We start from the raw sequence: 14,379 nt of genomic DNA on the forward strand, positions 1-14,379 counted from the left end.
TGATTACTCTGGGTTAAAAAAGTTTGGACAAAAATATTACCAAAAGTAGCAAGTAACCTGCGTGGATAAATTATGGGACTTAAACCATACAGATACATTGCAAAAAGTCACATAATTTATCCACTCAGGCTAGTCATTCTGGACTTAGTCCGATGAAAGGGGTACCCTCGAAGTTGTTGAAAATTGCAAGAAGATGGAGTATTTAGTGTTAAGTGAAGATTGAAAATTATATTTATCGATTAAGCGATCGATCTGTACGTAAAACTTGACTTTATATTCGTTCCCAGTATTTCTTAGGGACTTTAATAAGTCCGTAGGCTTCCAATTCTGGCTCCGTATCAATAAGTTTGGCATAAAATACGATTTTCACTGTAAAAACGTGATTTTCTGTGTTTGTTTCAACACTAAAAAGACACAGTTAACACAATTGTCACATTTATGCACAAATTGAACAAATACACCAAGAAAAATGTGCTTAAAAGGGTAAAAAATAAGCATATTGTAATTTAGACTCTGTTAGTTTGCAAGGACATATAAAACTGAGTCCTTCGGTACTAATAAATAATTGATCTGATGCATAGTTTGCGAAATAATCGAATTCGAAGTTGAAACTTCGATTGCCCTTATTACAATTATTGAAGCAGATTTTTACACGAAACTCATTTTACAGATCAAACTTTTCATGTTGAACCAGAAAATGCATTTATTTTGCGCGATGAAACTTTCGGTTTCCTGTAAATCATATAAGTTCGATTTGCACTTAAATCGACCTTTTTCTGTGACCGTATGAGTTAGAGGACTGAAACTTATTATTTGTGAATATAAATTGTGCGTTCACACCATGTAGCAAATACTTTTTTAAAATAATCAACAGTTCTCTAGATTTTGGCCATTGTTTTTGAAACTTTGTGCCTCGATATTTCGAGAATGGCCTGACCTACATGCATCTTTCTTTCACTAATTCAATCCTTTACTAATTATTAACTCAATATGTTTCAATAACTTTCAATTAGCGCTTTTGGATGATGATATTTGGGCTTTAAATGGTCGTACAACAACTTATTAAACAAAACAAACTCATATTAACACATTTCTTGGTTAATAAAGCAATTTTCTGGTTTAGCTTGCACATAAAATGCAAAAGATACTGCGAAAGGCTAGAACCTTTGAGTTGAGAGATGAAACTAAGCACGTTTGAAGGTACTTAAAAACTGAGTCCATTGGTACTCATAAATAATTGCTCCGATGGACAGTTTTCGAGATAATCGCGCTCCAATTTGAAACTTCGAACGTCTTTTGCTCACCCATAGAAGCAGATTTTTTCATGAAACTCTATGCAACTTATGTAAATTTTGATGGTGAACCAGAAAATGCATCAATTTTGAGCAATAAAACTTTCGATTTCCTGTAAAGTATATAAGTTCGATTTGGCTTTGAACCGACTTTTTTCAGTGACCGTTTTAGTTAGAGGACTGAAACTCATAATTTGTTGCTAAAAATAGTTTGTTCAAACCATGGATCAAATACTTTTTTTAATTTATCAGTAATTCTCTTGATTTTGGCCATTGGGCTAAAAAACTTCTAGCCCCAATATTTCGAGAATGGTCTACTCTACATTCACCATTCCTTGGCCAAACATTACATGTTATTAGGAACTATAAAATGATATTACTGAATACCCGATGAAATCTGAAATAATTCATTTAATGATGAATATCCTTCTGCCACATAAGATCTGTGTTTGAGTAACAGTTTAACTTCATAAATCAAACATCAATCCTAAAATCTTGAGTAATATAATGCTATATCTTTTATTACAGAACCTTAAATAATTTAAAATTTGAATATACCACAGCTCTTGATAAAATCTAATGTTTGGCCAAGGAATGGTGAATGTAGAGTAGACCATTCTCGAAATATTGGGGCTTGAAGTTTTTCAGTCCAATGGCCAAAATCAAGAGAATTACTGATAAATTGAAAAAAGTATTCAATCCATGGTATGAACAAACTATTTTTACTTACAAATTATGAGTTTCAGTCCTCTAAATAATTCGGTCACAGAAAAAAGTCGGTTTAAGTCCAAATCGAACTTATATACTTTACAGGAAATCGAAAGTTTTATTGCTCAAAATTGATGCATTTTCTGGTTCACCATCAAAATTTACATCAGTTAAATAGAGTTTCATGAAAAAATCTGCTTCTATGGCTGAGCAAAAGACGTTCGAAGTTTCAAATTCGAGCTCGATTATCTCGAAAACTGTCCATTGGAGCAATTATTTATTAGTACCAATGGACTCAGTTTTTAAGTACCTACAAACGTGCTTAGTTTCAACTCTGAACTCAAATGTTCTAGCCTTTCGCAGTACTTTTTGCATTTCATGTGCAAGCTAAACCAGAAAATTGCTTTATTTACCAAGAAATGTGTTAATATGAGTTTGTTTTGTTTAATAAGTTGTTGTACGCACATTTAAAGCCCAAATATCATAATCCAAAAGCGCTAATGGAAAGTTATTAATTATTATTGTATTATCAATTAGTAAAGGATTAAATTAGTGAAAGAATAATGACTGTAGGCTAGGCCATTCTCGAAATATCGAGGTACAAAGTTTCAAAAACAATGGCCAAAATCAAGAGAACTGTTAGTGATTCGAAAAAAGCAATCCACTCATAGTGTGAACAAACAATTTATATTGACAAATTATAAGTTTCAGTCCTCTAACACATACGGTCACAGAAAAAGGTCGGTTTGAATGAAAATCGAACTTAAGTGTTTTGCAGAAAGCCCAAAATTTTATTTATTCAAATAAGTGCATTTTCTGGTTCATCATCAAAATTTACATCAGTTAAACAGAGTTTTATGAAAAAATCTTCTTTCATAGCTGAACAAATGCCGTTCGAAGTTTCAACTTTGACTTCGATTTTCTCGAAAACTGTTTATCAGAGAACTTTTTAAATTACAGAAATGGACTCTGTTTTTATGTGCCTACAAACCAGCAGAGTCCAAACTTGAAAGAAATTGATTTTGCTCGTTTTTGCTTTGCTTCGTTTGTGCTTTTAAAGCATCAATACCAAAGTCTTGAAAAATTGGGTAACAATGGGTTCGACAAGGTATTTCCAAATATATTCAAAGAGTAAGGTAACACCTTTGGCTACATTGGATAGAGAGTGAAATTAAGGATGAATAAGAAAGGTTGAAAGAAAGCGAAGGAAGATAAAAATGAAGGAGAAGGACGAGAGAAACGAGGTTCAAAGTAAGTTCAAGTAAAAGTGGAAATGAATTTTGTCTCCTTTCTGGCAAACCTTATAAGTTTACATAAAGTAACGGAAATGGCGCTCATTTTGTTAAACCTTGATGGAGACGACGAATTAGCCATTTTTGTTTGTTGTACCAGAAAAAAGTATAGCTGTTGTCTCTCTCCATTGTGTTTAATTTAACCAGTTACCAGTTAACATTAGACTTGACAAAATTTGTCACCACTCTTCAACCAGGCAACAGCAGCAGTGGTAACATCAACTCTTGGACGAAATCTGTCTAAAGATCAATAAAAATGATCTCTAATATGATCAACTCTAAATACGGAATGTGGGCTAAAGTAGTTCCAATTGTTTTGTGCTCTTCCTTGATCTTTGACTACAAAACATGGCTTCAAAATGCCCTCACCTGGTACAAGGAGACCATTGAAAAAGGAGGTAAGTTTCATATTTCATTTCAAGAGTAGATCATCAATAATTTCAATTGATTTCTCTAATTGTGATAGACCAACGAGTCAGTGATTGGCCTTTAATGTCAAGTCCATTTCCAACTCTGACCATGACTGCCGGTTATTTGTATTTTGTCAAGATTGCTGGACCTCGATGGATGAAAGACAGGCAACCTTTTGATCTTCGTAACTTCATGATTATTTACAATTTTGCTCTTGTTCTTGCCTCTGGAATTATGTTCATTGAGGTAAGTATCACCAATCAGTTAACTATATTACCCATAATTACTGTGAAATAGAGGAAATTAGCCGTTAAATTGAAAGGTAAAGATGACTTGTTTGGTCCACAATGTGAAGTTGCACATTCCTTATCAGGCTTATTCTTCATCAATTGTGGAAATTTTTAATTGAAGATGATGACTTAATTAGCCGAATAGATCGTCCATGAATTAATCCTAAATGATAATCGAATAATCATCGTTGTTCTCGCCATTGTTCAGCTGTTAATTGTTGATAATACACCAGTGAAAATTAAGAAGAGGTACATTTTTACGGTTGCACAAAGAGACTTACATTGTATTAATAATTTGCAGCAAGCTTGAAAATTATTTTACAAAATTATTGAAAAGGCTAACAGTTTCGTCTTTTATATCAATATTAGTGATTTTTTCATAATTTTCAACAATTTGACGATAATTTTTGTTGCTTTTTGGTGTGAAAAGAAGTGCAATTTACTTGAACTTGATTCTCTGTATAAGGCCATTGTATGTTTGACTCAATGTTTATGCTAATGGAGGTACATTTACAAGTATGATATCTTGTTTGCACCATATTCACACTATTGCTGGTTATAATTGTCCATTTCAATCAATTAAATCATTGAATGTGTAGCAACAGTTGACAATAAGTTGATTAACTGAAAGCAAAGTCAAGAGCTATTTAATGTATTCGCTAATTAGGATTCACAACTGTTAATATGCCTTGAATTGGTTGAATAAAATTAGGCTCATTACCAGTCAAGTACAAAGCAATGTAAATGTAAAGATGGTGTTAAAATTAGTTATTACGGAATTCAATTCAATTATTACTATTGTTATGAAAATTATTGATTTACCAATCATCATTAATATTATCAATTAATTCTAATCATTTGCTTTCTTCATTTTCAATCACAGATGGGACGTTTAATTGAATGGGGTAAATACAGTTTTCATTGTCAATCGGTTGACTATTCAAATGATCCCATACCAATGAGAATGTGTATTGTTGGCTGGTATTTTCTGGTGTCAAAGCATATTGAGTTCATTGATACGGTAAGTTGATTCACAACTAACCTGGTAACAACAAGCAAAACTTTGACAATAATTAATAAAATTAAAGGTTTTCCCGTTTATAAATTATAATACAATTTTAGCTTGAAAAAAGACAATAAATGTCTCTTCCAAGGTAAAGGATTTTGACCAACAACTAAACTTGTCCTCGGTCTATCCTCAAGCTTCGGCTCGTTGAACCTTTAACTACAATTGTTGCCAATTCAGTTTTACTGTTGTTTTCAATCTCAACAAGGTTATTTGGCTTTTGTGTTAATTGTGTTATAATTTAGTTGATCATCGGTAAACTAACAAAATCAGTTTCCTTTTCAATATGAGCTGAGAAAACTCAAAAAAACGAATTTTCTGTTCCGTGAAGACAGCTTAAGTTCTGGTATATTGGTTTTGCAGGTGGTGAAGAGTGAAGGATTAACCATGGAAATTCCAACCTTCTTTTCTTTCAAGATTATTCGGAAACAATTAAATAATGTAATTCTCAAGAAACAGTGCAGATCAATTATGAAACACTGTTTATCCAAAGCCATTTCAATTCTGATAGGAACCTCTCACTTTCTGGTTTCTGGTTTCTGGTATTTTGGTTTTTGGTTTTTTCTGGTTTTCTTTTTGATTTTAAATTTCATATTCATATATTAGTAACTGATTAACAAAGTAGTTAACTAGATTTTAAACAATTGGGTTTGTCAAACAATTTCCCTTCTACCTTCGCATTCTTGTTGTGTTTTGGTAAAGCTACTCCTAAACCTTGTCTTAAACTTTTTTAGGCAAATCGACTGATCTATGTAGCCCACAAATGAGACAAATGTTGAGTTGATAAATGATCATTTCTTACTTCAATCAAGGCTGATTATACAATATAACAATTCAATTGTTTTACAATTATCAAGAATCAAGCCTCATTCGTTGTCACAACTGTCACTTTCATTTATCAAACTGTAACGATTCCTTAAAGTGCAACCTTCAAGTGAAAAATTATATTGTTCATTATGATAATCAAAAATTAAGTTACTTGATTATTAAGGCACTAGTACTCATCAATAGTTTCAACTTTAAGTTGCAATTGTTTAACAAAATCACTCATCACCAACTGCAGGTTGATCATAACCAGAACAAGTAAACAAACACCTGAAAGAATCAAAATAACCTTAAGTTTTGAGAATAACAAAAAAACCAGAATTTACGGAATATCAACTAATTATTTATTTTTATCTCGTTTACAGATTATTTTTGTCTTGCGAAAGAAACATAATCAAGTCTCGGCATTACATGTTTTTCACCACTCAGTTGTACCAATAACAATATGGATTGGAATGAAATATGCTCCTGGAGGGAATAACGCTTTCTTCCCATTCCTCAACTCAGGAGTTCACACTATCATGTACTTTTATTATGGACTCTCTGCCTTTGGTCCTTCCGTTCAAAAGTACCTTTGGTGGAAAAAATATTTAACCAAATTACAGTTAACCCAATTTACTTTGGCCATGGCTCACGGGTTGAGGGCATTAGTTCAAGACTGTCAGTTTCCTCGTTCATTTGTTATTATGAACATTTTCCATGCCGTTCTCTTCTTTTACCTTTTCTGGTCTTTCTACCAACAATCTTATGATAAACGATCCAAATCATCTGCGACCACAACAACAACTACCACAGCTTCAATTTCAACCTCAACCTCCAAAGGGTTGACTGTTTCGGCCTCATCTGGACCTGATGGAGCTTCAACTTGCGCTCGATTTGGTGATGTTACAATTACCGCTTCAGTTACTTATCACAATGCAACTGATCCTTCTGACTTCATTAAATCCCAATCTAAACTGGATTTGATCAACTCACCTGACAAGGCTAAGATTAAAGCTCATTAAAAATACTTAGTCACTTTTAACATCATCATCATAATCAATTTCAAGTCATCAATAAGCACTTTTGTTTTTTTTGATTGATCAGCAAAGCAAATAAACTGTGATCATTTTCAATTGGATTTGTGTTTACACTTTTCAACTTGAAACATTTTTAATGTAAATTTTACCCAAAATTTTGTATCGATTTACTGTAACAATTTTACCAACAAACCAATGTTAATTGTAGTTGAAACTGTAAAATTTAAAATGTAAGGCATGTTTATCTGTATAGATTTGAGTATTAATAACATTGATTGAGGGATTAAACAACCTTTCACGTGGTCAATCTATTGATCTGTTCAATCCAATTCAATGTACAAATGTCAATTTACTTTAATAGTGTCGGTAAATATTTGATTAATTGACTGATTTTTCTTGTCAACATTCCTTGATTGAAGTTAATGTGATAACAACCCGAGTTTCCCTCAATGTTACCAGATTTGTGGTAAACATTTTAAACTGATATAATTAGGCTTGAAACGATTGAAGCCTGAAAGGTTGAGACAATCATAATCATAAATAGCTAACTAACGTATTTATAACCGTAATGATTACATTGATAACCTCGGTTGGGCTATTAGTAAATAAACTGTTGAGGTAAATTAAATCAAAGTAAAGATGGGTAAAGAGAGAAAGGGAAAAATAACATTTAACATACAACAAAAAAAAACAAGGAATCCAGAATAGGATAAGTATTATAATGATAATCAGGGAATACGCTGAATCATTTTGAATCAAGAACAGATTGGGTTGATAAATTGATAGATTCCGTTGATTCGCATATAATTTACTTTCACCTAGTTAATTTTTGGCATTCAATGAGAGTAAAATAGAAATACTAATGATAATCAAAACTATTTCATCTTCATCCTAATACATATTTGTGTCTCTCTGTCTGTAAATCTGTAAAAAAATATACTTACACTGTTTTAATTGTTAATTCATACCCAACAATTAGAGAGAAAGAGAGAGTTAAAAGAGAGATTGATTAACAATGATAAATAAGTAAATTATTATGGTATGTTAACTCCAATCCGATGAAGAGGCGAAGCAACTTACAGTTGAGTTGAATTGATGAGTAAACAGTGCAACTAAACACTCATGGTTTATAAAATTTTGTTTGCAAGATTTGTTTTCAAGCTTATCTTTAGTCTTGTCTGGTTTTTTGTTTGTTAATCCCTAATTTAACCTGACAGTATTAACCCGTTTATTTACCGACATGGATAAACATGTTAACAGTTCAAATACATGTTCACATTCCTTGCCTAATCTTGACTCAGCCAACACAGTTAACTCAACTAAACCTTCAACTGTAATGGTAACCTATCCAATATCGGAAGAACCAGGAATATCCAACTTAGCTTTTGATTCAAATGAAGATTTAACTGTTGAAGTTGACCATTCTCGTCCCTCTTCATCAACCCACCAACATCATTTTCATCAAAACCGGAGTCAACCTTCTCATCATTACCAGCAACACCTTCATCCACTTTCCAAAACAAAAGCCATTTCTGATACCGAATACCTTTGTCATCCTGGTTCATCATCAACAACACCAACTACAGTCACACCTGGTCTTGGATCACATCATCAGATCACAACAACTGACAATCAATGTGCTCACCATTCAGTTGGTACCCTGGTTAATGGTAATGCTGGTGTTAACAGGGAAAGTAATTTAGGATCTCACCTTTATTCAACTCAAAGCTGTGATTTTGATGTTGTACCCGTTTTTAGTTTAACTGGAGCTAAAAGCGTGTATCCTAATGAAAACCGGCGAATCTCGCAAACAACTAGGATTGTCATTTCAACTTCATTAATTTCTTTTGGTATTACCATTATGATTGTTGGTATTCTGGTTTATACGGTTCGAGACATTGAAATTGGCTTTAATCCTGGAAAATTCAATCACTCAGGCAGCATAACAAATACATACGAAGCTTATCTTGTTCATCAAACAGTTGACTCGATCCTTAGTGATGAGAGGCGTTACAATGCTTCGGTTGGTTCGATGTTTATGTCTTTTGGCGGTCTTTCCGTAATTATTGGCATCTCATTGCTGTTAGCGCCAGCCATCAAAAAGAGGCAACCCCCTGTTACATCATTAAGATCATCAGCTGACGGTAAAAAACAAAATGCATCTTCAATTGTTTATTTCAACAAAGATGATCTCAATGCGTCTCAAATGTCGGTTGAAAAGATTGATCTTGACCATCATGGATCTAAAAGAGAGTTTTTCTAAAATTTTCAATGGAAAGTGATGCCAATGCATATTTATTTAATTTACCTGATCAACTATTAATTAGGTTATGCTGTTTGTTTCGCAGCTTTTATTATAATTAAACTGAACAATTATTAAAGCTTTCAATGAACTTTGAAGTTTCCTTCCGAAGACAAAGTTATTTATCGACTAAAGCTATTACTGAACTATCATCTAAATTTGATTCACCGATTCCAATTCTAATTAACTCAATTCAATTGTCAATAGCTAAGTCGACTTTATTGTTGAAAAAGTACGAGTTATACAACAGTTATTATTACAAGCAAAAATGATACAAAACTTTATTTACAAGTGTTTTTACACTCTTTTATAAACAAATTGAGTAAATATTTTTCACATTTTTTACATAAATATATGTTGAACTGATGATGCGGACAATAAATTAAATAAGACTTAAAATCGTGAAATAAATAAGTGGTCAGTTTCAACCAATGATGAGATTATATTAAGGCACAGATTAATATTTCTTTGAGCCGTTAGATGATCCTAAAACCCCAGCAAATGTCAACTGCAAATGATAGCAACCAGATTTTAGATGAAACCGAATTGACTCGATAAATGTAATCATCATTCACGTAATGGGCATCATTGGTTGAATTGCATTAAGGCTCAAATTGTAAGTTACGAGACAAGCAAAGTGTTTTTATTCAGCATCATCTGATGATTTTTTGATGCGAAACGCTTTCTGATTGAATAACTTTAAACTTTCACAGTCTGGATCGATGATTCTTGGATTCTCTTTGAACTTGAGACACTTTCGAGCACATTTTTCACCATTATACAAACCACGTTCCCAGACTCGAACACAGAGAGCACAGTTGTGTAGACATAAATAGAGTTTGTTGTTTTCAGCTGAATTGCTGATAACACTAGAGTCTGAGTGTACAAAAACCAAGTAGGAATAAAAGATGAACAAACTAAACCAGCGTAAGCTCATTGTCAAGCGATTAAACGGTCAACATTAACCAAAATATATTCAAAAAAGATGAGATTAGATGGACAGTCAATAAATCAAGTCCAGTTGAAAAAACATATGATTGTAGGAAGGTGAATAGGTTACCAATATCTTACTGGGACATTACTGATGGTTGGTTGGATCACAGGAAAGCCTAACACGCTGGATTAACATGGTGTGCCTTTACCAATAATGAATATAATCACCGGTGTATTGATGAACTGAAAGTTGAAACTAAAATTTAACATTAAAGTTGAATATTTAAGTCATTTTAATACAGGACGACGACGGGAGTCGGTTTAGTGAGATAACCACAAGTTAAAAATACATTTAGAGAGCAACTGTACATATGGGTTAACACTGGTAATCAAAACAAACCTCAGGCTAATTGAATAAAAAAACAAGTTCCTCCGATAATCCTGGGTTATATTTTGCTTAATCAATCTCACTTGATCATCCAATGTTGGTAGTTTATTCACATTTTTTTGCTGCACAGCTGAAGGTCAGTAATATATAAGCTTTGTTTGCGTTGAAACTTGATTGAAAATTATTTAGCAATTGCTTAAAAAGCTACTTGTTTACAAATTACGATTAAAGTAAATAATTTGAATTATAAATAATAATAATAGTAATCAATGTATGTATAAAAAGAAACACTCAAATATAATCATTATTTATTAATATTTATTCGGAAAGGGAAATCTAACATGTTATACTCTGTAAGCTGTTATCCATGTTTAATAATATCATTTTTGTTATTTTTAGGTGGCTCAATAATTCCTCTGTATTTATGGTCATTGCTTGATAATTGCAACAACAGTTAATAAAATTTGTTAATCAATCTGTGAATCAAAAATTCATTCCCTCAAATCCGTTATTTTTCATAAACAGTGATTTCCTCTTTGAAGGATATCAATCAATATACCTGGATCAAGCTATTTTTATGAATTAATTATAGCTTTGGATTTATTGTTGTTTAGTTATTGCCATAAAATTTGACATTTTTTTAATCAAGTTGATTAGAAATATCAATAATAATAATTAATTTGATAAACAGACTTTGATAATGGTTATCTATTTTAAAGATGGCGCCATCAGTAAAATGTAAACACAAGAAATACAAAACAGACTTTTCAAGCTTCAGTATTTTTACTTCATTTCTTGTAATTACTATAATTAAGTATTATTGTGCATGATTCTAGTGTCTTTTTTTTATTGTATTTATGTGTAAATTGTTCCTTTTTTATAGATAATTGTTTTGTTTTGATAATCTAGATACAATGAACCCTGAACCAGATGAAATTGTTAATCTGAATGTTGGAGGAACTCGATTTTCTACATCTAAGCGAACCCTACTTTCAATCCCGGAAACATTTTTTACCTCTTTATTATCGGACCATCAACAATTAATTAATTCTCTGAAAGATGCAACGGGTGCTTTCTTTATTGATCGGGATCCTAAAGTATTCACAGTCATCTTGAATTATCTGCGAACCCGACAGTTGATTCACTTGGATAATATACCAATTGAAGTACTTCTTCATGAAGCCGAATTTTATGGGTTAACCCCGTTGGTTAAACGACTCAAGGCTTATCAAGATTTAGCCGAGACCAATGTTTGTGGAGGAAATGTGTTTTTTCAAGGTATCTTGCAAAAGCCAGCTGGCCTCATGGGTGATGATTCAAGTAAAGTGATAAAGGTGCTGGCGCAGCATAATGTTATTGTTGTTTGTTTCAAAAATCTAGTTGTTTGCTATTATTTCCGGGATTCAATCGGGTTTCAAAAAATATTCGAATCTGAAGAGATGGAAAATGATATCGATGATATTGCACTTTATCAAAATTGCCTGGTTTTCCATCCATCACCTGCTTCTGGTAAACTGGTTATTGGTTTGTGCCAAGATGGATCAAAGTATATAAAACTTTGGAATATCTCCTTCCAAGAGCATCAGGAAGCCATTAGAACTGAGATAGGACCATATGCACTTAATGATCATCCAGTTGATACATTATTCTTTATTGGATCTCAGCTTGTTGCCTTGAGTCATCGAAAAGGCCTGGTTGGTGTCTATCATGCCACCAGTCAATATTGGTTAGTTCAAGGATTAAAAGAATATAAAGGACAATCAATAACAGCTTATGATAAGGCAGCGACAAATTTTCTTCTTTTGGGATCAAAAGTTGGTTCACTTTATCTGATAGATATGCAGAAATTTCCGTTAAGAATGAAAGATGGAGATTTGCTGATCAATGAATTATACCAAGACCCAGAAAATGAAGAAATAACTGCAATATCATGTTATCTAACACAAGATCCTAAAAATGACGGAAATTGGGTAGAGATTGCTTATGGAACTGCTGATGGAACTGTAAGAGTTCTCATTCAACATCCAGAAACTGGAGGTCATGGGCCAGTTTTGTTTCTCACATTTAAGGTTCATCTTCATGGAATTTCTAGTATTATGTTAAGTCAAAGTCATCTTATAAGTATGTGTTCAAAAAGACATGTCAGAACTTGGACAATGACTCGATTCAGAGGAAGAATTTCCACTCAGCCAGGTTCAACTCCTCATGCCAGTTTCAGAGTTTTATCAATAGATGATTTACATATGGAAGAAGATTGTTGCCAGTCATTAGGGTCATCATCTTCCACATCAACTGGAACAAGAGGATTGTCTAAAAGTGTTTCAGACTTAGCATCTTACAATAAAAGATATTTAGATATTGGACCTTTCGGTGATCAGGGTGACGGAGAGCAACTTGTTTTTATTGAAATGTATCGATCTCAAGCTGATTCTATTCACGTTTTGATGGCATCTGATGGTGAACGTAAATTCAGTTTACATTCGGTGGATGATTCACCGATTACAACTTATTTTGTCCATGAATGTGATACTATTTCCATGGTTAATCGATCAAAAAGATACATTTTCACTGGACATGAGAATGGAAATGTTCAAATATGGGATCTGAGCTGGGCTCTTGACTCGGCTTCGAAAACACCTAAAGTTGATGTAAAACCTGACAAAGAACTTTTACGACAAGTTTTACTTTAATTTATCACAAAGTTTTCACCTTAATTTATTCATATTATTACTGTTTGAGATAATAATGCGGTAAAAAAAGTTTTTAATATTCAATTTATAACTAAAGCATTATTTATTGAAAAAATTGTTTTATTTTTACTCTTTTTTATCTAATTTCATTTCATGAGCAGTTCAAAAACTCTTATCAAAATTTTGTCAATTGACTTGATTGCATTCGTATTCTTACGAATTTTTTATGTTAAATTCCTTCTTAGTCTAATTTAAAAAAATGCCGATTTCAAGTATCTACTCAAAAACAATATCAAGTGGTTCTAGCGTCATTGATAGTTTCAGGAACAACTACTTCTAATCCATCCATTTCTTTTGTTAAGTAAACTTGACATCCTAGGCGAGATCTACGAGGAATGGGAAACAAATAATTTGATTATAATCAAGTCGCTGCAAGTAAAACAAGGCAATGATAAACCGCTCAAGTTTATTTCTGATTATCTTGGATTCTGAAATAATTTCCACTGTGAAGCAGATATTAGAAATGAAATTTAATCGAGCTTACGTTTCTGTTAGACCAAAAGCTAAATCCAGCATATCCAATTCTTCATCGGTAGGTTTGTTTTTAAGTTTATCAAAATCGTCTTTCTTCAAAATCAGGTGACAAGTTGAACATGCTAAGGTACCTTCACAAGCGCCTGGATTAAGAATAGATCATAAATTAATGAGAATCATTCTCTGTAACCACGGATTGCATATATTTACCAAAGCCATCAATGTCTAGATGGTTGTTTATCACGACATCTAACAAATTTTCATTCGTTTTCCCATAACCAACTATTTTTTGACCATTTGCTTTTATGAATGTAACCTTGATGCTAGCAAAGAGAACAGAAATTTGACAAATGAATGAAATTAATAATCGTTACGTATTGAACTTACTTCTTTCAATCAATATACTCACTCTGGTTTTGATTGATCCTTTTTATCAACATTGGAAGAATTGGTTGAGGTAGAAAATAAAGACGAATGATCGGACAATCTTAACAAATTACGATAACTTTTAATCACAGTGCGGCTTAGTCCGACTCGGTAAACTAGAGAACATGACATTGCAGGTTACAATAGTCCAGAAGTATAGTACAGTAGCTATAGTAGTATGAATAGTCCCTGAAATTTTGTTT

At 32.6% G+C, this 14,379-nt stretch overlaps 3 protein-coding genes and 1 long non-coding RNA gene across 4 annotated transcripts; 2 read left to right on the forward strand and 2 right to left on the reverse strand.

Annotated features, from left to right (window-relative positions):
• Window positions 1-3,342: 3,342 nt before the first annotated feature.
• LOC107364319 (very long chain fatty acid elongase 1) lies at window positions 3,343-7,210 on the forward strand. The gene is made up of 4 exons (XM_015931656.3): window positions 3,343-3,690; window positions 3,759-3,949; window positions 4,877-5,014; window positions 6,250-7,210. The coding sequence occupies exons 1-4, from the start codon at window positions 3,549-3,551 to the stop codon at window positions 6,886-6,888; spliced, it is 1,110 nt and encodes a 369-aa protein (XP_015787142.1). The 5' UTR covers window positions 3,343-3,548; the 3' UTR covers window positions 6,889-7,210.
• A 2,196-nt stretch (window positions 7,211-9,406) lies between these two features.
• LOC149093457 (uncharacterized) lies at window positions 9,407-10,848 on the reverse strand. The gene is made up of 2 exons (XR_016199510.1): window positions 10,539-10,848; window positions 9,407-10,381 (listed from the first exon to the last, which is right to left on the reverse strand). It is a non-coding gene; the product is annotated as an uncharacterized LOC149093457 (long non-coding RNA).
• Window positions 10,849-11,271: 423 nt separating this feature from the next.
• LOC107364136 (BTB/POZ domain-containing protein KCTD3) lies at window positions 11,272-13,239 on the forward strand. The gene has a single exon (XM_015931456.3). It carries the CDS (start codon window positions 11,441-11,443, stop codon window positions 13,214-13,216), a length of 1,776 nt encoding a protein of 591 aa, XP_015786942.2. The 5' UTR covers window positions 11,272-11,440; the 3' UTR covers window positions 13,217-13,239.
• A 61-nt stretch (window positions 13,240-13,300) lies between these two features.
• On the reverse strand, window positions 13,301-14,344 carry Fdx2 (Adrenodoxin-like protein 2, mitochondrial Ferredoxin 2). Its single transcript, XM_015931458.3, has 4 exons — window positions 14,160-14,344; window positions 13,961-14,073; window positions 13,761-13,893; window positions 13,301-13,602 (listed from the first exon to the last, which is right to left on the reverse strand). Exons 1-4 carry the CDS (start codon window positions 14,306-14,308, stop codon window positions 13,509-13,511), a joined length of 489 nt encoding a protein of 162 aa, XP_015786944.1. The 5' UTR covers window positions 14,309-14,344; the 3' UTR covers window positions 13,301-13,508.
• Window positions 14,345-14,379: the final 35 nt, after the last annotated feature.

This window comes from Tetranychus urticae, chromosome 3, assembly GCF_039701765.1.
Source record: "Tetranychus urticae isolate SD_2017Ah chromosome 3, NJAU_TeUrti_SD_1.0, whole genome shotgun sequence".
NCBI lineage: Eukaryota > Metazoa > Arthropoda > Arachnida > Trombidiformes > Tetranychidae > Tetranychus > Tetranychus urticae.